Source organism: Sinocyclocheilus anshuiensis, unplaced genomic scaffold, assembly GCF_001515605.1.
Source record: "Sinocyclocheilus anshuiensis isolate Anshui unplaced genomic scaffold, SAMN03320099.WGS_v1.1 scaffold860, whole genome shotgun sequence".
NCBI classification, from domain to species: Eukaryota; Metazoa; Chordata; class Actinopteri; order Cypriniformes; family Cyprinidae; genus Sinocyclocheilus; species Sinocyclocheilus anshuiensis.
This window is the reverse complement of record NW_015548288.1, coordinates 9,168-33,530: the sequence shown is the minus strand read 5'-3', so window position 1 is coordinate 33,530 and position 24,363 is coordinate 9,168. Positions and strand designations below refer to the sequence as shown.

General features: G+C 39.9%; 2 protein-coding genes and 1 pseudogene across 2 annotated transcripts; all 3 read left to right on the top strand.

The window, feature by feature from the left end:
- Positions 1-2,023: 2,023 nt before the first annotated feature.
- LOC107655904 (delta-like protein B) lies at positions 2,024-4,287 on the top strand. The gene is made up of 2 exons (XM_016443518.1): positions 2,024-2,282; positions 2,789-4,287. Exons 1-2 carry the CDS (start codon positions 2,135-2,137, stop codon positions 3,439-3,441), a joined length of 801 nt encoding a protein of 266 aa, XP_016299004.1. The 5' UTR covers positions 2,024-2,134; the 3' UTR covers positions 3,442-4,287.
- Positions 4,288-4,579: 292 nt separating this feature from the next.
- On the top strand, positions 4,580-9,238 carry ppp1r14aa (protein phosphatase 1, regulatory (inhibitor) subunit 14Aa). The gene is made up of 4 exons (XM_016443517.1): positions 4,580-4,843; positions 6,187-6,261; positions 6,903-6,935; positions 8,189-9,238. Exons 1-4 carry the CDS (start codon positions 4,664-4,666, stop codon positions 8,351-8,353), a joined length of 453 nt encoding a protein of 150 aa, XP_016299003.1. The 5' UTR covers positions 4,580-4,663; the 3' UTR covers positions 8,354-9,238.
- A 1,035-nt stretch (positions 9,239-10,273) lies between these two features.
- Positions 10,274-24,363, top strand: part of LOC107655903 (tumor necrosis factor alpha-induced protein 2-like) — a 21,140-nt pseudogene continuing 7,050 nt past the window's right edge.

Below are 24,363 nucleotides of genomic sequence, written 5' to 3'. Positions count from 1 at the left end.
AGGGGACAGAGGAAATAATTAAAAACAGAAACGTGCGCTCGATAAAAGTAGCCTATAGTACTATACCACTCAGGAACCATAAAAAGTGAAAACATAAACATTAAAATATTTTTTTTGAATAATAAAAACAATAATTTAATAAAACATAAATATTATAATGGTTATTTTATTGTTAATATAAAAATGAATAATAAAAATAAATGTTCAATGTCAAAACATCTGTCTAAATCTTTGCAGAGATTTATACGGTCCTGTTTTATTTTCAAACAAACTTCACATACTTCCTTTATTTAGGATCATACATAGCCTAACTGTACAATTACAAAACCGTGCTCGCATTCTGAAGGATATGTAAGGTGATGTAAAGGAACAATGTAAGTAGCATACCTATTTGATTTATTTTGATTTCTAGCAACCATATTGTACCTGCTGGGAATATTTTCCATAGAGGCTTGATGAAGACGACTTAAGTTAACAAAACAAATCTAAATCTAAAACACTACAGATCGTCTACGTATGTATTAATCTATACATATATTTAAGTGCATATATTCAGTAGGCCTGCGAATATCGAACTAATTCTGAAATTCGACATAAGCGTAAAACTTGCCGTTTGCTATTTGTAATATCTCACAAAATAAAGAAAGCTTCATCAGGGTTTCATACTTGAGGATCCTGTGCCCATCTGTTCTGTATCACTGTGATTAAAATTCCTTGGTTTGATACAGACAGCACAGCAGTGTGGCTAACTTCAGCATTAACTCCATCAACACCACTGACACATGCAGCAGATCAGTTTAATCAGACCAATATTGCGCCATATGTCCCCCCTCTGACGTCACATGCAGGGGGGCAAGACGTATATAACCGCGTACATTCATCAAGACATTCATTGAAGACAACCCGCACTCGCTGAAGAACGGTGAGGACGAGAGAACGTTTCCTCCGAAGACACGCTGGACGTTAGTGGATCTGCCGAGGTTTTCGTACAAGGACATCTAGCTGTTTTTTTCTTGATCTCCAAACACATTGAAGCTTGGGAAGTAACGGATGAAGATACTGTGTGTGATTGTAATAAAGTTTAGGATTAACTGAGCGAGATGGCGCGTCTGTCTTTGTACTGCTTGCTGTCCGTGTCGCTTTTGCAGTTGGTAAGGAGCCAGTTCAAGGCTTAGGCTATACTTCACTCATATTTTCATTTTCTCTTTAATGTGAGTTTAGAGTATAGATATTAGTCTCCTGCGTAGTGTATTGTTTATTATTTCCAAAAGATTAAGAAATCGCATACGGTTTCTCTGTTCTTGAACAGGTGGCTTCATCGGGTGTATTTGAATTGAAAGTTCACTCGTTCAGCACGACACGTCGCTTCTGCAGGAGGACGCGAGACTGCAACATCTTTTTCAGGATTTGTCTCAAACATTCGGAAGACGTCATCTCCGCTGAACCTCCGTGCACCTTCGGAACCGGTCAGACAAATGTCCTGCGAGCGGACCAGAGCTCTATAGCCAACAGCGCAGCCATCCGGGTGCCTTTCCACGTTGGCCGGCTGCAAATGACTTGACCCTCCCACAAACACTGTTGCTTGTTCATGTCGAGAAGACGCTGTACGCGGTAGACCAAACACAATAGACTGGGCCATCTGACCAATCAGGGCAGAGTAGGCTGACAGGAAGGAGGGGTTTAGAGAGACTGAATCTCAGAACTGCTTCGAACTAATTGTTTGAGAATCATTGGAAAATGAGTTGATATTAAATGCATATTTTGAGAAAACGAAAGCATTTTTTGACCTTGCATGCATGTAAGCCAATTGTAGGAGACTCCCAAAACAATATTAGGAACATTAAAAATGGCATAATAGGGGCATTTTAATGCATTTTTATAAAATAAAAAAATGATGAAAAAATTAAATAATGTGTTTTTTTTTTCAATTTATGTGTCATGATTTAGGTTAAGTAAATATGCTCAGATGTGCTTTATGTGCATAGTGGATTTTGAAGATCTAAAATTATTTGAGACCTGAATTATGTTTACACCTTGCTAATATGTATATTCTTTTCCCCTGCAGGATTTGGAGAACGATTACTCCTGTACATGTCCTCAGGGATTCTATGGGAAGAACTGTGAGATCATTGCGATGACGTGTGCGGATGACCCCTGCTTTAACGGAGGGACATGTGAGGAAAAAATAACTGGTGGCTATGTCTGCCGCTGCCCCCTAGCCTTTACCGGATCCAACTGTGAGAAGAGACTGGACCGCTGCAGCCACAAACCTTGTGCCAATGGTAAGTGTTTGTGCTGATTGAGGACAATGCATCAACAAAATGTATTTTAATTAAAGGGGTAGCTCACCCTAAGGTAAAAAATTATTTCATTTACTGACCCTCATGTTGGGTTTCATTCTTTTGTGGAACACAAAAGGAGAAGTTTTGAGGAATGCTCACACTGTTCATACAATGAAAGTGGTTGACAACCACAGCCGCTTGAGCTCCAAAAAGGACAAAAGAAAAATCATTAAAGTTGCACTTAGTCTTCTAAAGTCTTCTAAAGTCATACAAGGTAGATCAGCAATCAGCAATTTAAGTTCACTAAAAAATCTTGCTTGACAGCTGTGGTCACCATTCACTTTGATTTTATGAAAAGAGCAGCTTAAACTTTCCACTAAGTGGTTTCAGTTCTAAACATTTTTTATGCAACCAAACACATACACATGTGCAACTATTACAGTATCTGTTACAGTTCCTCTCTACTATACCTACTCATATGTAACCTCTTCTTTCTTCGGTTGTAGGCGGTGAGTGTGTGGATCTGGGCGCTAGTGCTCTGTGCCGCTGTCGCCCTGGTTTCACTGGCTCTCGCTGTGAGATGAACATCGACGACTGTGCCCGCTATCCGTGTCAAAATGCCGGAACCTGCCAAGACGGCATTAACGACTACACTTGCACCTGTATGCTAGGTTTCACCGGTAAAAACTGCAGCCTACGAGCAGACGCTTGTCTCACAAACTCATGCCTCCACGGAGGAACGTGCTACACACACTTCTCTGAGCCAGTGTGTCAGTGTGTGCCTGGGTTCATGGGCCCAAACTGCGAGTTTCATGTGCAGGGAAGTATGGAGCTGATGGCCCCCCGGGTTGGTCGGAGCTCACCTTCAGCAGTGGCGGTGTCATGTGTGTTAGGTGTGATGGCCTTGTTTTTGGGAGTGTGTGTGGGACTGGTGGTGATCAGGAGGAGAAGGCATAGACTGCGTAGACAGCAGCTGTGTGAGTCTGTGTTTAATGATTTGGAGACGGTGAATAATTTAGACAGGCAGCACTATCCCTATGACAGAGACTTCGGTCAGGTGAAACCCTGCAACACTGAGGGCAGAATCTCTTTGGTGGCTTCTCACACGCTGCCTGCTGGGCAGGACTTCCTGTGGAGTGCTGGAGGAGGACTTAGATAAGGCAACACACACTTGTACACTCATACACTCAGTGTAGACACAAATGTAGACACGTAAGCATATACACAGACACACAAACTCACATGCAGGGATAAGAATTTGGATATAGCACTTGCTTTTGTCTTAATTATTATGAATGAATGAATGCTTGAATGAATGAATGAATTAAGGATGTAATGACTGAATAAGGGATTGGACCTTTGCCATCTGTATAGGTGGAAGACTCTGTAAACCAAAAGAAATAAACAAGCACATCATTGTGTGCTGGGCTTTGTGGATCTGTGTTTCCATATAAAGACAGACACAAGCCCTGAAAGCTGAAACAGACTTAGGGTGCAGAACTCTATATGCAGAGAACTGATATCTTTATACAAAGATAAAGAAGTGAAAATAACTCTATACAAAGAGAACTAAGTAAGGAAATACCTCTATTGAAAGAGAAGTAGGTAAATTATACTGAAGAGCATAAGGATTAGGTCTTCTCTAGTCAAACTCTGTATAGACTTTTCTCTCATAAGGATGAGACTATCACCTTTGCTTATTTGCCAGGATGTTGCCAGCAACAGGTGTTTTAATAAAAAAATAAAATAAAATAAAATTGTGTAGAGAAAGGAAGCAAGCAACAGTCAGGTATATGATTGAACTATGTTCTTTAGACCAAATGGTAAGATTTTGCTCCAGTTTTGTATTGCGTATTAAGCAGTGTGTTTTCTTCCTCGACTGGTATGGGGAAATCAGATTTTCTTCAATGGGGTTTATGTCTAATGAATGTTTATTTCTTTTAACCAGATGTTTCCTATTAATTTAATCCTAAATTTATGCCTAAGTTTCTATTTTGCATTTTTGTACTTTTGCTTTCAATCATTGTCTTGTCTTTGTAAAAAAAAAAAATGTTATTATGTTAATTTATTTTGTATGTGTTTGTTACTTTAATGAAAGAAATAAATTATATGAGAAACACTTCATTCTTTCAACTCTGTTCTTTTACAGTGTTTGATTAATAGCACACCATTTAGTTTTTTTTCTCTTACGTCATTTTAATGTATCTTATAACAATTAAAATGGCAGAATGGATTAATAAAAAACTTTTTTTCTATCCACGAACATCTGACGTACCTCTAATCACGTTGAGTGCGCGACTGCGCGTCACTCAGCGGTCAGCTTCGTCTGTCCGCGCGCTCCTCCAAGTGCTCATTTTCAGACAAGCACGGGCACGTGTAACATGGCTGAGGAGATACATACCGGTCATTCCCCGGATTTAGACAACTCTCGAGAGCACGGGATCAACTTCCATAAGCGGCAATCACGCGTTACGGTAAAATACAACCGCAAACAGCTTCAGAAAAGGTTGGACGTGGAGAGATGGATCGACGAAGGGTTGGACAAGCTGTACGAGGGCAAGGTGAGTGTCCTCGCGCATCCTCACAGGTTCAGTATTGACACTGGAATCTACAGGTTGATTACATTAATAATAATAAAAAGAAAACTTTTTTGATGGTGAAATGAGCGATAGCGCACTGTCGATGCATTTCCAAATGCTGTGTCATACGTTATTTGGAAATGTTTGACTGCTGAAATGTGCAACAGTTCCTTCTCTAAGAAGTTGACCACATACGTTTATACATATAACTCTCAAAATCAGGCTCAAATATGCATATTCACCTACTTTTCTCTTTAATAAACTAATTTTGTTAACAGGTGTTAATTTCTAAATAGTTGAATTAGTTTACAAACTAAAGTTATCTTGTTTTGTTTTAAAGTCCATGAACATGTATGCATGGACCAGTCTTTGTTTTAAAGATGTCTGTAGAGAGAATAAGTATCTAAAGAATTAGCTTGAATGTATGAGAAGTAAGTACATAAAATACACTTACCGGTAATTTATACCACTCAATGAAATTAAAGGTTGATAACACATTTGTCTTTTTTAAAGTCTGTATTTGCACCTTTAAATGCAATGAGGGGAGACATTGTTCTGCAAGTCTCATATTTATAAACAACAGCCTTTGTTAATGTAAGTGTGTGATGGATGCTATGACAATAATATGTCTTACAGAACAATATTAGTTGGATAATGTTAGATAAGTTGGCTGCCCATAAAAGGTGAGGAGAAGCAGGCCTCTGGAGGTACCAGGGGAAGTTCTGCTTTCTCTCCCTTATTTACAGAGGGGATCACTTGGTTCTATTGCTGCCTTACATGGGCACCCCCTGAGAAACAGTCAAAGGCAGCAACAAGCAGGATGTTTAAACTAAACATAAGCTGTGTGTGTAATGAGACGCTGTCCCACAGTAAGAGACGACAGAGATGTCTCGGGAATTGTGTTATGTGATCTGTTATCTCGATTTCCTCCTCAGCTTGTGTAGGAGAAAGTTTCCCACTGAGATTATGGAATATTGAGAAGATTTTCTGAGATACTGAAACTGTAGGCTGCTAAAAGGTCGAGGAACAACGAGATAATGGGCAGTGTTACGAACTGGAATACATATACATGAATACATACCTGTGCAGTGGTGCCATAATTGTCCTGTATGCTGTAATTGTGAGCTGCATGTCTTACAGTGGACTGTGTGGTTATTTATAATGTCAGATTACAGTTATATATTATTGGCTTATCATGGTGTCTTTTCTGCAGAATTTATTAAATTCTCATAGCTGCTGTTTTTTTTTACGTTTCTTTTCTTGAATGGTTCATTCTTTCTGCACCCATAATAATTTTTGTTGTTTTGTTTGTGTTTATTTTGGAGGACATGCCAGAGGAAGTAAATATTGATGATTTGTTGGATCTCCCAAGTGATGAAGAGCGAACACACAAACTACAGGTCCCATAATCCTCCTCTTTCACTCACACCACATCCTGTACTTGGTATGGGTCTTGCCATATTTACACGTACATTTATGCATTAAACGAATGCTTTTATTCAAAGTGACTTACAAAAGAGCGACAAAAGCTATTTGTCAAAGAGCCAACAATATTCATAATATACAATGTCAGGTTTATTAGACAACAAGATGCAGAAAATAAATAGAAGCGTTTTTTCCCCACTGCACTTGGAAAATCTCATTTCATTTTTTTATCATAAAAAATAACATGTAGAAGATAGGACCATTGACCTTGAAGTCAGCGGCCTAACATTTTACTTTTAGATGAAGAAGATGAGTGGATGCTAGAGCTTTTATACCATGTCCCTTGACCTGAGTATTTGCAGGGACCCCCTTTTCAACATTGTTCTCAGTACTGTACTCGCTTATGGACTATCCCCCAGCCTCTCATTTGTCTGAATGACAATACAGAACCATTTAAGGCTTTATGTTCTCTACTGTGTGCACATTAGTTTACAGAGTTATAAATAGTTTTGGTGATATTGACTCATTTAATTGAAGTACATTTAGATAAAGTTATTTACTACGTTAGTTATTTTAACGACAATCAAGAATGAATTTGTTTTCGTTTGTTTTACAGGTTCTTCTGCAAGCCTGCACTAGCAGCACTAAGGTACTTTTTTTCAATTCCTCCATCTGCAAATCCTTCTTTTTTTCGTCACCTCTCTTTCCTGACATTTTTCTTGTTCTTTTTTCAAACTTTCTGTCTACTCATCCTTAGTCCCTCTGTATGGACCTCTCTTGTTTTCTCATCCTTTTGTTACTCTACCTCTTCATCCCTCTATCCCACTCAATCCCTCTCTCTCTGAGAAACGCTGCAGTGGCTGACACTCCTTTCCACGCATTTCTCACAATGATCACAATAAATGAATGATTTGTTCTCTTTCTTTCCCCATGCCCCTGTTTCTCTCGGTTAGTACAGAGCCATTCTTTCATTGGGGCTCTTTAACAATGTTCACTCTCAGCCTTTCGATTAGTGTGTGTACATGACTGTTACTGTGGGTGTATGCGCAGAAGATTGTGTGACTCTGGGTAAGCTAGTTTTGAAGTGCTGACACATCATGGAGAATCAGTAGAGAGCAACGTGGCTCTTACCTCACACACATAAATAAGCAGAACAGCACACTGACATCTGAAAAACGTAATCAGTTTTCACATTTGAGACATACCAGGGCACAATTTTCACCATTTTCAATTTGATTAAGAACATGTTTTTGCTTAAACTAACGTGAGACGTGGCCAGAGAAATGGGGAAAAACGCATTTTGGAGAGATGTTTTTTAAAAGCTTAACTTATTTTAACTGTTTTATTTTAACTTGTAGAACGCTGTGTCCTTCCAAGATGCTGCAAAAGACACGAGTAATGTGCACAGTGATCAAACACGTCCATCTAGCTTGTGTTTACGTAGAAAAACAATGGAAAAGTTGCACAGTGGAATGGAAAAACATGTTCTGTGTGAATGACCCATAACAGTGTAAACAAAAACTGCTGACTGGTACACATACAGTCTGCAGAAGATATTTAAGAGCTTTCTCTGAACAAGAAGTAGATAAGTCAAGATTATTTCTGCAAGTTGTAGATTTTTCAGCATATTTTCCATAGGTTTTTGTTTTGATTTGTTTCAAACATTAAATCTACTATAAAACTATTTTGCACAAACCAGTTTGTGTAGTGATTAAGATAACAGGAACACTTGAGTATTTACAAAGTTTTACAGTACGTTGTCCTAAATTGCAATGTGTAAGAATTCACAAACATTTACATGCTTAATAAGAACAATTTCTATAAGTGTGTACATTTAGATTAAGGTTAATCTGTGTGTGTGTGTGTGTGTGTGTGTGTGTGTGTGTGTGTGTGTGTGTTCAGGCTTTTATTGCCGAGCTGTTGCAGAAGCTGCATGGTCTCCATAAACAGGAAGAGTTGCAGAATGAGGGAATAGAGCATCCCTGTCTCCACACTTACCCCCATCACCATGGCAACATCCATCATCACAGAGGCAACCATCAACATCCAACACATCAGACACTGTGATTGCAGTTTGGATAATAACACATACTCAGGACACACATACAATGGATCCAACTAGTTTAGCAACTCCGTAACTGTGAGGTGTTTGTTTACAAACTAATAAGAGTGGTATATTAATAGTGTTCAGTTGTAAAATTGTTCATCACTGTCGGTAAGTAAATCTATGCAGTAGCATTCATTTCTTTGCAGGGTTCTTGGTTGCTTGTTGACTGGGTTATGATTGATTAGTGAAACTGGCAGTATGCACGTTTACATTTAAAGCTTAATCTGGTGATATTGGTTGTCTTCAGGAATCTTTGTCTCCACAAATTCACAATAATATACTAAAACATGTTAACAAGGAAAACAAGTTAACAAGGAAAACAGGAAAGTACCAAATCTGAGCAGTCATTATATCTGTGGACATATTATTAAGGTTAATAATGTTTATGAATTGGTAGATTACATGCAATAAATGTTTAATAAAAGTAACAATTATTTTGAATTTGTGTGGTGTTAATGAAAGGTGAAGTTGAGCGTGACGTTGAGCTGGGGTGTGCTATAACATATCATCCACCAGAGGGAGAAGTAATACAGTGGCAGACGCATCCATTTCTCTGTATTTTACCTTAGTGCCTCTCACCTGTAGATACACACTAAACAACCAGGTCTACATGACACTAAGGCAGGTATTGATGGTGGTGGCTTTTATTTACGTCTGTGTTTTTACTTCTACACCAATTTTCAATATGAAAAGTTTTTGTTTTTGTTTTTTAGGTTATGCTGAATTGTCTGTAAAGATTCTTTATTATCCAGGTCATAAAATGTTCTAGTACAGTCAGTCTTTTTGACTCCAGGCCCTCCTTTGTCCAAGGCCTTTGTATCTAAGCTGATATATACTTCTGGTACTTCTGTTGTAATAAAAATAAACTGTAATAAAAATGGCGTTGGTTAACAGTTTTATTTAGTGTTTTATTTTAGCAATTAAATTAAGACTGTTAATATACATGTAAATGATTTTGAGACTTTTAAGGCTTTGATTTTTAAGATTTAAGGCCCCCCTGGAAGTTTGCTGAGGCCCCCTAATGGGCACCAGCGCCCTGGTTGAGAACTACTGTTTTAGTAGATTCATTTTAGTCAACTGCATGTGCTTGACCACTTATCCAAGAAGCCATTGGGGTTTGTGCTAAATCACTGGATTTCATACCATTCCTGAAGCATCCAAAATGTTGAGTTCTTGGGATTTTAAAGAACAATTAAAACCTCTGTGCTAAATGTAATTCCAAACCCTGATCCTGCTGTGTGTGCTTTAAAAAGTATATTTTTTATGGTGTCATCTTACATCACAGGTGTTTAAGTGTGAATTGAGAGTGTACAAAAAAACAAAACAAAAAACAGCTGAGGTGACTATAATCAAAATCACTGGAATATTAGGATGTTGCTTTTAAACTAATGAAATCTTAAATTTGAGGTACAGAACCTGGGGTCAAGTGTCTTGCACATGGACAGACTTGTGATAGGCTCTGTGCACTGAATGCATCTGCCAGTTACCAATTCTTGGTAATAAATGCTAAGCATTCAAATATGAGAATTACAGAAATAGCCCATTCCATATCTTCTAATAGGAGAGTTTTAAGAGTTTCAGTTATTATGTCAACTGTTTAAGGTTATTTACATTAAGAACATTATTATTATTATTTTTATTTTATTTTTTATTTTTAAAGTAACTTGAGGTGAATAGTTGTATGTTTATGTGTGTTCAAGAGTAAATCAACTTGGGTAAATCAACATGATTGCATATGTGAATATATGTGGACCTGCCTGTGTATTTAAAGCTGTACATGTGTTGTTGTATGTATGTGTGTGTGTGTATGTTTGTTTAGGGAGGGTGTCTCTTTTTCCTCAGGAAAATGCATCATCATCTGGTAGCAAACCGAACGGCGGCCTCCGACATTCCAATACAAGGCCCCAAAATCTTGGAGACAGACACACACACTTTGCCCCTCTCTTACTGATAGGCTCTCTATCACTCTCACAGACACTGGAATGGATTTGCCCTGAGCTGACTGCCCACTGCAGCATAAGGTAAGAGATGCATATGTCCTTGTGCTTGTATGTGTGTGTTTTTATCAATACATATATTTAGATTTTTATTATTGTATTATCAGTCAAATTCAGTTTTACAGATTTCTTTCTAAATACAGATGATAAATTAGTCACATGATTGTTTTAAGATTTGCTTATGTACTTCAGCATGTTATCAAAATTAAAACTACAATCCTTTTTAAAAAGGAGGGTATGTATGTAACACTCACAGTCTACTACTACTCTTGACATGCTAGTTGACATGCAGTTGCAAAGTTACTTATAGTTAGTAGAATGTCTAAAGTGTAACCTTATATATATATAAAATATATAACTAACTTTATAACTGTCCACAATAATTCAAATTTATATATATGACTTATATATAACCACACACACATATATTGTCTAAAACTCTTTTAATTAGTTATTCATATGCACTTCACAGTTGCTCCCTGATCTGAGCTCAAAAACATGAAATGGTGTTTAATGATCTATTATTTTATATTGGCGTAATAATTATTAGGTACTGTTGATCATGAATTTAATTAATAATGTTAATTGTTAATGTAAAAAATTTTAATTTATGACAAAATATACTCCAAATGCTTCATTAAGTTCTTGGCAAATTAAACAGCTCCAGCAATTTTCCTTCTTCTAAAAATTATACTGGAGATACATTTTATTTTATTGCTGTTTTGACCTTACTACTCCTGTAATTCAGGTAAACTCTACAGCTTTTGCTAATCAAACGGGAGCAAATAATTCAGTGCCCTGCAGACTGCTCTATGCCGCAGAGTGTATTTTCAGATGTGTAACTACAGTCCAACATATTTCTGAAGAGTCATCAGAAGTCCTGATGCTACTGAAGTTCACCTATAACTAGGGTGACCATACGGGACATTTTTACGGGACGCACCCTTGCCAGGATTTCTATAGGCCTATTGCCTAAAATATACAGGTTTTGGCTGTTAGCACTGTGCAGATCGATCGTTGTATGACATTATTTCACGAGAGTTATAGAGAGCAGAGCAGACGGCTCCTTATGCTTTTAAATCGCTCTCGCGGTACTTTGGTGTCATACAATGATCGGTGTGCAGCTTCAAGTCAAATGAACGAACGAACGAACAAACACGTGCGTGTATTTGCATCGCTTTGATCGTTCTCACCTTCTCACACGCGACGGGCCACGATTGGTCGATTATGTACAATACCTGCATGTTATTGGTCAAACTACTTTGGATGTTTTAGGCCAGGGATGCCCACACTCGGTCCTGGAGGGCTGGTGTCCTGCAGAGTTTAGCTCCAACCCTAATCAAACACACCTGAAGCAGCTAATCAAGCTCTTACTAGACATACTAGAAATTTCGCGGCAGGTGTGTTGAGGCAAGTTGGATCTAAACTCTGCAGGACACTGGCTCTCCAGGACTGAGTTTGGCGACCCCTGAATTAAACGGTCTTTCATATGGACTTCAGTTATTAAACATTCCACACAATATGTATTATATTGTATAGGTCTATATGTCTTTTACCTTGATTGTTTGTTGCTATATAGAACAGTTGAACAATACACAAGGTTAAAAAGATTGATAGAGTTGGAGCAAACAATGAAAGGGGGAGAGTGGGAGATGAGGTATACAGTGCCGCATTCAGTTATGGATTCACTTGTGGACTCACTTGTGAACTTTCCATCTGTTTCAAATTATTCCTCTCAGAGGCTTCAATTATTTCTTCAGTCTTCAAGCTAAAATTAATGACATGGTGTGTAGTGTAATCAGGGGTTGTAGAGTGCATGAATGTAGGAGAGAGAGAGAGAGCATAATAACAGCATGTCCATGACAAAGCTTCTAATGCCTCTTTATGACAGGACAACACACTATTTTTCTAGAATTATGTAAAAACAATTCATATTTTCATTATGCCAAAATTAAGTTGTCAGGCAAAAGAAATACGCTTTTAAAGGCAAGAATCACTATTATTATTGCTCATAATTATTGCTTATGGAATTAAACACATACCTAACCCTTTGTATTAACCCTCAGCACGTGACTTGTCCCACACTCTTTGTATTAAGGACATGAATTATGATTCCAGTCTTGTAGTTTATTGAGCAGAAGTGTACATTTACTTATCTAAGTTATTAAATTCATTTGGCAACACCCTGGCAACCACAGTATCCTGGTATCATGGTAATGAATTTTGCATGGTGAATAACAACTAAAATTAAAATAAAGTTTAAAATCTGTTTCTTCCCCATCTTGTATCTTTGCCTCCTGCTATTTTTGGAGGCAGTTGCCATGTTCACTCCAGAATCCTTCTCTTGCCTTGGACACTCCCCAATTACTTACAAAAGCATTTTTCCTCTGTATAAAAATGTTTAATATGTTGGAGGGCTGGTGTCCTGCAGAGTTTAGCTCCAACCCTAATCAAACACACCTGAAGCAGCTAATCAAGGTCTTACTAGGCATACTAGAAACTTCCAGGCAGGTGTGTTGAGGCAAGCTGTAGCTAAACTCTGCAGGACACCGGCCCTCCAGGACCGAGTTTGGGCACCCCTGTTTTAGGCAATATAAAAATCCTGGCCAGGACGTGTCCCGTATAAATGGCACATATGGCCACCCTACCTATAACTAAAAATGGATAATCACTCTTTTATTCAATTTGCCTGTTTTTTTTTTTACTTGTTAATTGTACTAATTAATTGTTCATATGATACTTATCTGATGCTGATAGAGTGAAATCCTTTGCCAAGCACTTTTTTTTTGCTAAAACTCAGCAATTCATTGTGCTTTTATTTAATTTATGTAGGTAAACAAGCTCCGGTCCAGACTATTAGATTCTGTGGTGGCCCTGTTCCTAGTTTTTTTTTTCATCTGTTAATGTTTGTTTAATATTTGTTTGTCTCTAAACATATACATATTATTAAAGAAATACACATCTCGTTCCTTTCTAAACATCAACATTTACAAGTGATGTTTTCCTGTCTTTTACAGGGAATTATGTAAGAACAAAAATACTTGCAGAAGGTCCACCTGGAATCCAGACAATAAATAACCAAATGGATCAGTTTAATTGTAGTACTCATTCAGCTGACGCAAATGCCTTGCTGAAAGGTGCAATGGTGATGGGTTATGATTGATGAAACTAAAGAGTTTGAACCTAGAACCTTTTGGTTCCCAGCCCAGGTCTTTAACCACCACAACAGGGGAACTCTGTGCAGAAATAATGCAAAGCAGGGATGCTGAAACACAATCACAGGGGTCACTGTGTGTTACACAACAGCACCTTCCTCTCTCTTCCTTCCACCGTTGCTCTCTCTTTCTCTCACTCTATCTCTCACTTTATCTTAAAGGGGTCATAGGATGCTACATGCACTTTTACAAGTTGTTTGAACTGAAATGTGTGTTGGCAGTGTGTGTACACAACCACCCTATAATGATAAAAATCCACCCAGTGTTTTTTTTAAATCTGGTTCAATGTTTTCCCCTTTCTCAAATCGAGCCGATCTCAGATGCCTGTCTGTGTGACGTCACACAGACAGGCCCCTCCCACGATAGTTTGATTGACAGTAGCGTTTCAGCACAGACTGGACTGGTGTCTTACCTTAGACCCGCCCTGGGTGAGCTGTCATCAGTCCGCCATTGTTTCACCGCTGGAGCAGATGTAGACAAGAATGACTCCTAAGCGATTGAGGTGTTCTGTTGTTGGAAGTAATAATGAACATAGCAGTCGTCATTTACTCCCGTCATCTGAGCCACTGAACTCGCAGTGGATTACATTGTTTCTGAAGGGAATGCACCCCCGATCTACATAAATGCGTCTATGTTCGCGCAAATCATTCATGATCCAGCCTCATCTACAGAAGAAGTGAGTGTAATGTTTTGTAATGAATCTTTGCAAATCGCCTTTCCTAATAATGTGCTAATTATCAAGTTTCACGATGAATGCGGCTAAAGTAAACAGTCTCTCTGAGAGCAGCTTGGAAGAGAGGGGCAGGGTCAGCAGAGCTCATTAGCATTTAAAGGAAAATGCTACAAAAATGGCTTGATCTGAAAAGAGCTGTTTTTGACAGGGTAAAAAAGGTGTTTTTTACACTACCATTGAGAAATTTTAACCAAACTATGTTACAGACTTTTCATTAAGACCCTAAAGAATCATATCAACTTGTGGAAAATGGCCATCCTATGACCCCTTTAATATATATTTCAGGGGGCTTTGTTCAAGTTGCACAAGGAATGCTCTTATTGTTTACCTGTTGATATATTTACTACTAAAGTACTGACAATTTGTTTTTTTACGAACAAGAATTTGTTGGTAGATACTTTATTAATCCCCTGAGAGACTATGCAGAAAGTGAGTGTGTGTGTGGTGTTTGTGTTTGAGTAAAGAGTGTGTATGTTCTGAGAAACCCTGAGGACAGGAAACTATTCTGACACATCTGGATGGAAGCTTCCATTATAGAAGCTTAAAAACTGCTTATGTCCTAAATTAAAAACAACACACACATACATATGCTGTTAATGCACTCAGCTCACCGGAATACTGAACAATGAGAATGCAACAAGAAAAAGTCATTTAAGGCAGACCTGATAAAGGCGGTTTGAGCAGGTTTCAGCTCTGGTTACCTTTAAGCAAGACACATAGTGGACTTCAGACGTGCTTTTTGACATGATACAATATACAAGAAAATCTTGTTTAGATGCATTTAAAGGGGTCATATGATGTTGCTAAAAAGAACATTATTTTGTGTATTTGGTGTAATGAAATGTGTTTATGCGGTTTAAGGTTCAAAAAACACATTATTTTCCACATACTGTACATTATTGTTTCTCCTCTATGCCCCGCCTTTCTGAAACGCGTCGATTTTTACAAAGCTCATCGGTCTGAAAAGCGAGGTGTGCTGTGATTGGCCAGCTATCCAGTGCGTTATGATTGGCCGAATACCTCAAGCGTGTGATGGAAATGTTACGCCCCTACCATATTGTGATGATGCCCTGTCAGGCCGGAGCGATGATTCAAAAACATGAAAACCCATTATAAACGAGGCATTCATTGCATCCAGTGGGGACATAATTATGGATTATAATGACTTATACTGTCTTTTTACGCGTTGCGTTGCATCGCGCTGTGTAAACATAAAACCATGTCTGCATTTGTGATCGGAGAAGTGACAAACAACAAGCCCTACTCTACACTGCCCAAAAAACTCGCTTTAAATATAAAAAATATTAAATATAAAAACTCTTTAAATGTAAAAAAACTATAACAAAGAGTGAAAAATTTAAGGGGGTCTGAATACTTTCCGTACCCACTGTATATTCATCAATATAATATATATGTATCCAATTACTGCAGTTGACTGAACTCAGTGGAATTTAAATGGAATTCTGTAGATGTGTGACACAAACTGTTTGGAAAAACCTGTAATATGAGATCTTCAGGATACATAATACAAATGCGTTTCAATTAAATGAGATGAGATTTTAATGAGTTTTAATGAGAATTGATTTTGATCTATGTTACAATGTCCGTTTTGTCTTCTAGTTAACCAGTGCCAGGATGCCCATCCTCAAGAGGCTGCCCAGGAGGTTTAAGAGTAACTACAGCAATGGTGATCTCCAAAAGAGTAATCTCACTAATGGTGAACTCATCATAAAGAGTAACCATAGCAACGGGGAACTCATTCTGCCACCATCCGATCTGAATCCGTTTGAGGGGGCATGGGCAGGCATGGGGTGGAATAATGAAGAAGGTGGGGTCTGGGAGAATGGACAAGACTACCAGAGGTCATCCCAGGTGAGCAAAGCACTGGAGAATGATGCAAATGCTGAGCAGCGTGGAGGGTCAAAGGTCACTGAAGGATCAAAAGAAAAGAGAGGAACTCTGGAACGAATCTGTAGCTCATCACCATTGAAGACCCTTGGCAAATTAGGCAAGGGGTTGCGTATGACAGGAAGAAATGTGTGGGGCGCCACTCCTTCACTACGGAGTGCCACCCTCCCGGCGACACCTGCCTCAGGAAAGAAAAAAAAGAACTATCGACGAGCCTCAGAGGAGATCATGACTTTACTGAGGTGAGAATGGTAATATGCATATTATATAGCAGTGGTTCTCAACTGGTTATGCTGGTTAGGCAATGGTTAGGCTATGGTTTCCCATACTAAAAACACAAATATCATTAAAGTCAAACACTGGAATGCTTTATTATAATCATGAAATGTTGAGGCCCAAGTACACTGAACAAAATTATAAACGCAACACTTTTGTTTTGATGGATTATCTTGGCAAAGGAGAAGTGCTCACTAACACAGATTTAGACAGATTTGTGAACAATATTTGAGAGAAATAGACCTTTTGTGTACATAGACAAAGTCTTAGATCTTTGAGTTCAGCTCATGAAAAATGGGGGCAAAAACAAAAGTGTTGCATTTATAATTTTGTTCAGTGTATATACAAAATGTAATGTTTTCTAAATTAAAATCACCATACATCACCAGAGAGAAGACAGTTGTCACTGGAAGACCCAGTTGTGATATTTGATTAAAAATGACGAGCTGCATGTATGAATCATTCACAATGAGATCAATAACATGCATTAAAAAAAATAGATAGGGTGAATTTCCATTTCATGCCGACCTTTAATTCGATAGCATCATTCACCCTGCAGTTATGCAAAACATATTGTGATTGGCACAAACCATGATAACCACAGCCCTTGACAATACTGTGGCACCAACTTGTCTATAAAACATAAATATTTGGTCTGTCCAATTTGTAATGTTATGAGACAGTGATTTTTATCAGGACAAACTTTTAAGTACTTATTTATGGACCCAGAAAAATGTCTCTGGTTACTCATGTAACCATGGCTCCCAAAGAGGGAACGAGACACTGCGTCCTCTTGTGGACACATTGGGGAATGCCGCCGGCAGGACTGGTGTCTGAAGCACATGTGAAAAAAACTCCAATCCTATTGGTCCACGTAGCACGTGACGTCATGGGCGGGCGCCCAGCACTATAAAAGGGCGCCTGATGAATACGTCACCAAATTAGTTGTCTGAAGGAGACATGAAACAGGTAGGCTGAAGGCATCATGAGGGGACGCAGCATCTTGTTCCCTCTCGGGGAACCATGGTTACATGCGTAACCTGAGACGTTCCCCTTCTAGGGAACTCGCGCTGCATCCTCTTGTGGACACATTGAGGAACGAAATGCCAAATTTGCCATGCCTAGGCGTATGCCTGACCACCTGGTGAGGAGCACCAAGGAAGTGACAGACATACACTTAAACTTTCCTCAGAAAGGGGCCAAGTTACTGACACCCTGGGCTGCTCACATCACTTGGCAGAAAAGGGGAACCCAATTCAGATGAAAGAGGGACATCCAAACCATCTTAAGTACACAACTATCCTCAGATAGCTATGCTATGTGAGCAATAATAGCCTGGATACACAAGACCACTGAAGAGGCTAAACTAGAATGCCTCTAGACAGGAGCTCAAGGAGGTTGTTACTTAAAGGCCCAAGAAGGGGAAGTAGCTGCTGAGCTTGAAAACAGCTATGCTCAGATAGCTATGTTCTAAAGGTCTTATAAAAAAAGTCTCGTAGACCAAGTGCAATCGATTCACAGCTAGACTCAGATAGCTATCAGGTAAACCTTCCCACAAAACTGCCTGGACCACAGAGAGTGGGCTATCTGCTTACAACCCTAGCAGGGGAGATAGCACTGTCTAGGCAAGGCTCAGGAGATCGCTACTTAAAAACCCTAGGTAGGGAAGTAATCACCAGGCTTGCACATAGCTATCCTCAGATAGCTAGGCTCTAGGAAAGGGGACCACTGCAATTGCCAAGACCACCAGCGGTGGGCTGTCTACTTAAAACCCTATAAGGGGAGACAGCACTGTCTAGGCAAGGCCTCAAGGAGACCGCTGTTTAAAAACCCTAAGCAAGGGAGCAATCACCGAGCTAGCACATAACTATCCTCAGATATCCATGCTTTTAGAAAGGAGCTCACTGCAACTGCAAACTAAAATACAGCCAACCTCAGATAGCTGAATTTAAATAAGCCTGTCCTGCCATAACCATGGCTGGAATATAACCACACTCAGATGGCTATACTACGCAGGTCCCTAATCAGTGTCAGTCCCAAGAGGCTAGCGAACCACCATGTTATTGGCCAGAAGTTCACATGAGGGAGATCCGGACCATCAGTAAACGATTCACTAAGAGCGAACATATAAAACATAATTAGTCCAGAATCAGAGCCGGATGTAAGCAGTGGCCATAACACTAGAGGGGGGATGGAGAGGGCAGGAAAAGAATGATCAAGAAGTGCCAGCGTTGGGACATTAGCGATCACCGCGTCTCTTATCTAGCACGTCCCTGAGATCATTTTTCCCTCTGTTAATGTTAGCCTTCCACTGCCGACTCATAGAGGGAGGAGGGGCGTGGTTAACGATGCCAGACTTTTGGTCTTGTCTATGAGCCTCAGCTCTAGACAGACCATCCCGCCTAGAGCAACAGCAGTTTTCTTGGTGGCACAGAGAGCTAGATCTGTAGTGCGGCGCAGCTCCTCAACCGCCTCAGGAGACAAACCTCTGCCCTTATCCAAATCTTTCAGCAAGTCAGCCTGGTAGGCGTGTAACACCGCCATGGTGTGCAACACTCCACCAGCCTGACCCGCTGCCACATATGCCCTGCCATTCAAGTGCGAGGTGGTTTGCAGTGCTATGGATGGCAATACAGGAGTCTTCAAAGAGGATGATGCACCCTGAGCGAGATAACTCAAAAATGAATCTTGAGACCATGTTTAGTCACACCCTCAACATTAGCATAATCAGCGTGTTGGAAGAGATGTAACCGGAATGAATATGGTTTTCCCCAGGATCTAGATATCTACGAGTGGCGATCTGGGAGAAACGGAAGACTCCAGGGGGCGGGACAATCAAGAAAACGCTTATCTAGTTGGCCACAGGCAGGCTTAGGCCTTTCACACAATCAAGCGAGATCGAGATAGTAGCACGATCCATCACTTCCAGCATATTCCCGTATGCGTGGCTGTGAGTGGCGAATGATGACACAGTGCTCACACTTTCATTATTGTCACCAACCACATCTATCTCTTTATTATTATCCTGACTAGAAGAGCCCAGCAGCGCACTATCGGGATCAGATGATTCTAATGAAAGAGTGTCTGGATCCCATGCCGTGCTCGAGCTTGCGGCCAGAGTCTTTGGAACATCCATACCTTTCTCGAACTTCTCCGCGAGCTCGATCTGCAAACCCCACAAGCTGAGTTTCCGCTGTGACTCGGTAGCAGAGGAACGCAACCCGCGAGGTGCAAACGCTTGCCCCACTTCCCTCGAAAAAAGAAACAAACGTGATCGGAGCTTCTGTGTAGTGAATTTCTCACAATGCACGCATATGGAGCCTTCAACCACTGAACGCACATGCTCCTCACCAAGGCACATAACGCACAAGTCATGCATGTCACGACACAGAGTATCGAACTTCTTAAAATGCTCACCCAGTTTTACAGCCATAATACACACTGCTTGCAAACAAACGGCTCCTGAAGACAACAAAAGTTGGTGGCGTATTCAGCAGATGCCCTTTTATACTGCCGGACGCCCACTCATGACGTCACAGGCTACGTGGACCAATAGGATTGGAGTATTTTTCATATGTGCTTCAGAAACCGGTACTGCCGGCAGCATTCCCCAATGTGTCTACAAGACGACACAACGCGAGTTCCCTAGAAGGGGAACCTTTACAATTTTTATCACAAGTACATTTAAAGAATCTTTCATAGAATTGTGCTTAATCTTGTCTTTTTGTGTAAGTTGAATTTTATAAAATGTTTGTTTTTATTATATTGTATTTATGATACTATGTTGTTGAATGTTTTATTTGTATCTGCCATGTAATAGCCGATGAAGCCGATATGGCAGTAAATTAAAATACAACCAACCACAGCCCTTGACATCAACAACAAAAGAAATATGATGCATTAATTCCCACTGTTAAATGTTGACATTTATTATATTTTGCATCATAATTACGTATGATTGTAAATATTGAATATTATTAGTTGTGCAGCATTGTTTGCATTTAGCATTTTTTTCAGACCAGACCTGAAACCAACCAGTTGAGAATCAGTGCTGCACAGATCATTATTTCTGAGTCTAGTTATTTTCTGCAGTTGTTGTAAAGGTATTTGAAAGGACATTTTTTAATGCATCTTCTCTCCTCAGGTTGGCAGGCCGTCGTAAGGAGAGTGAGCGCAGAGATAGTCTACCTACAGGTGATCTGACCACTGAAAATGATGAAGACAGTCGCAGGCGTCCCTCATTCCTACGAATGGTCAGTCTGAGCAAACTCAGAGGAGACTCGCTAACAAACCGCAGCTCGCAGGAAGACGAGCAAGAGTCAGTAGAAGAAGAACCACCAGTCAAACGCAGGGAGCCACTATCAGGTACTTGTTTGTACTTTTTATGGCACGTACAAAGTGTAACAGTCAGGGGTCTCCATGTTTGAACCATAACACCTTGAACTTAATGAGCAGTATCAAAGTCCAAAAGTCCCTGTGATTCAGTGGCCAATCAACAAACACTTTCACAGAGACAGGAAATGACATACTTTCTTTGTGCAGCAGATCCTACCTGATAATCTCAGGGCAAGGAGAGAAAATCGGAACTGTGTCAATGTACAGCCTGTTCCAAAGACAACAACACATCAAGTGATTAAACACATGGCCGTAAATGACAATTAACACTACTCAATCTCTCACTTTCTCTCATAGTGTTGGAGATCCTACAGTTAGTTAATCAGAGAGACCTGCTGCTAGCCGACACGCACATCCAGGAGCTTGAGAGGGAGTGTGAACTTGATCCCTCCCTCTTGACACAAACCACACACAATCCAACCTCGCCCAGTAACATAACTACTTCCACACTCACATTTTCTCCGTGGCTCCCCCTGTTGACTGGTTCAGGCAGTGAGGATTCCGGCCCAAGCATGTGGGATGCTGGGCTGCGCAAAGTGAAAGACGTTGAGTTGCTTTACGAAGCTCTTCAGAGAGAGATGTGGGACGTGGTGAGGGAGTCGCTACGTCAACCCTGCAGCGGGCCTCAGCTTGGCCTAGTGGTGCTGGTCATTCAACGGGAGGAGCAGGCTGACAAGGTCTGGGCCCTGCGGCAAGAGGCCCAGTCCACCGTCCAAACTGGTGACCAATCCGAAGACCATTCCCAGCCTTCCAAGCGTCCCAGGAGTGTGCGTCAAAGGTGGGTGGAGGCTGTGGGAGAGGCAGCTGACTGGTGTCTTCCACAACCAGGGGGCATCGCTGCAGGCCAGATGGGCATGTATTTGGAGCGTTTGAGGGGCAGAGTGGTGGAAGACATGGATGCGGCATGTCAGAATGTGGTGGCGGTTTATCCCGAGGAGTTTGGTGTGTTTCAGGTCTACATGCAGAGTTATCACAGGGCTGTTGCCAAACGACTGAAGACCGTCACTAGTGGACCCATTCAGATCACAGACACATACTCACTGCTGGACTGGATCTACAACATTTACAACAGGTATTTTCACATGTATACATAGACACTGAGGTGTGTTTTCTATTTTTACACACACCTTTCCTGCAGTTACATTCCACTTGGTTTAATGACCCAGTGGAAGAATGATCTCAGGTCTATTAATATCAGATGCATTGTTTATTAGAATGAACAAGAACGGTGCTGAATACCTGGGAGAATTACTATACACATGCACAACACCGGTCTTGTGTACTAAAAGTAGCCACACTACTAATTTGACTGTATTTTTCAGTAGCATAACAATATTTCAGCACTAATGAAATGAAAATTTAATGCATGTTTAGAAAATAGAAAAAACAATACAAAACCATAGATCATATTGTGAAAAATGTTTGCAGGACTTCTCCAGTTATTTACTTTAAAAAGTTTTTAAAGAAGAGCTTGTTACTGTGTTCTTAAATTTTATGTGGAAATAAGCCCCTTAACACCCACAAATGTCTATTAGACTAGTGAATCAGTTAATTATGGCCCTCAGCGCTGGAAAGTGTGAAAGTTCATTCTAGTGAATTGGTTTGTACTCATTCATGTAAATGAATCCCTGTACTATATTTTTGACTCAGTTATGTAAAATAGGAAGTTGTTGTGTTTATCTGTTCTAGTTTGAGACACTCTTAAAAATAAAAGTTCTTTATTTGCATTAATGGTTCCACGAAGAACCTTTAACTGGAACTTTTCCATGGCACAAAAGGTTCTTTATAGTAGAAAAAAGTTCTTTAGATTATTAAAATGTTCTTCAGTCTAAGAAAAAAATTGTTCTTTTAAGAACTGTTCACTTAAAGGTACTTTAGGGAGCCCAGATTGGTTGTTCTATGACATCACTGCCCCTTTTTGGGACCTTAATTTTTTAAGAGTGTACTGTCACCCTAATTGAGATTGTTTATTCATTCAAACCCCCTATTGTTTTGGTGCCAGCAAACATACAACTTTGATTTAATGAAACGTTAAATCATTAGATTGTTACATTTTATTTACTGTTATCCATTTAATTAATTTTATTATTATTCAATTTGTGCAGTTGTGGCCTAATTGTTTGAGAGTCGGACTTGTAACCAGAAGGTCGCGGGTTCAATTCCCAGTACCGGCAGTAAATGTAGGTAGGGGGAGTGAATGAACAGCGCTCTCTTCCACACTCATTAGCCACAACTGAGGTGCCCTTGAGCAAGGCACCTAACCCCCAATTGCTCCCTGGGTGCCGCAGCAAAATGGCTGCCCACTGCTCCGGGTGTGTGTTCACGGTGTGTGTTCTCTACTCACTGCTGTGTGTGTGCAGTGTGCACTTGGATGGGTGAAATGCAGAGCACAAATTCTGAGTATGAGTTGCCATACTTGGCCGTCACGTCACGTCATATGTCTTCTTGCTTAGGCCTGCTTAGCTTTTTTGTTGCAGACAAACTACTTTAAAAAAAAATTTAACAGTAGCTTCTCTGTAGTCTGTCTACTTCAAATTATAATTAGGTTGTTACTTTCCCAACACTGCACAACACAAATGAACTTGAACACACTAGACACTTATGGACACACAAACATGCACTAGTTCTGACTGTTAGTGTCCCATAGGGAGGTCCTGGCTTCAGTTGGAGCAATGGGCACTATAGTGTGTGAAGCTCTAGAACCTCTACTGCCTGAAGATGTCATAGACAGGCTGGAACAGGACTGCGTCGAAACTGTTTGGGTAAAACTTTTAGAAAACTTTTGAGTCAAATTATGCATTACTTATTAATCTCTGGAAACAAAATAATTGTGTTAAAATAATATCCACTGTGTGTGTGTGTGTGTGTGTGTGTTTGTACAGGACAAGATGACTACAGAGCTCTCGCAAGTTTTGGATGATGAAGAAAAACGATGAGCTCAGACACTGCACATTGAAGAGTATCAGTCTGGCCTCGCCCGTTCTGTTATACAGGTAATACCATCAATCCTACGCATCTACAGCCATTACTGCATTCTTTGGAATCTGACTGTATGCCTTCCACTTTATGTTTGGCAATGTATGTTGGTGTATGTGAATGATAATACAGGTGCATCTCAATAAATTAGAATGTCGTGGAAAAGTTCATTTATTTCAGTAATTCAACTCAAATTGTGAAACTCGTGTATTAAATAAATTCAATGCACACAGACTGAAGTAGTTTAAGTCTTTGGTTCTTTTAATTGTGATGATTTTGGCTCACATTTAACAAAAACCCACCAATTCACTATCTCAACAAATTAGAATATGGCGACATGCCAATCAGCTAATCAACTCAAAACACCTGCAAAGGTTTCCTGAGCCTTCAAAATGGTCTCTCAGTTTGGTTCACTAGGCTACACAATCATGGGGAAGACTGCTGATCTGACAGTTGTCCAGAAGACAATC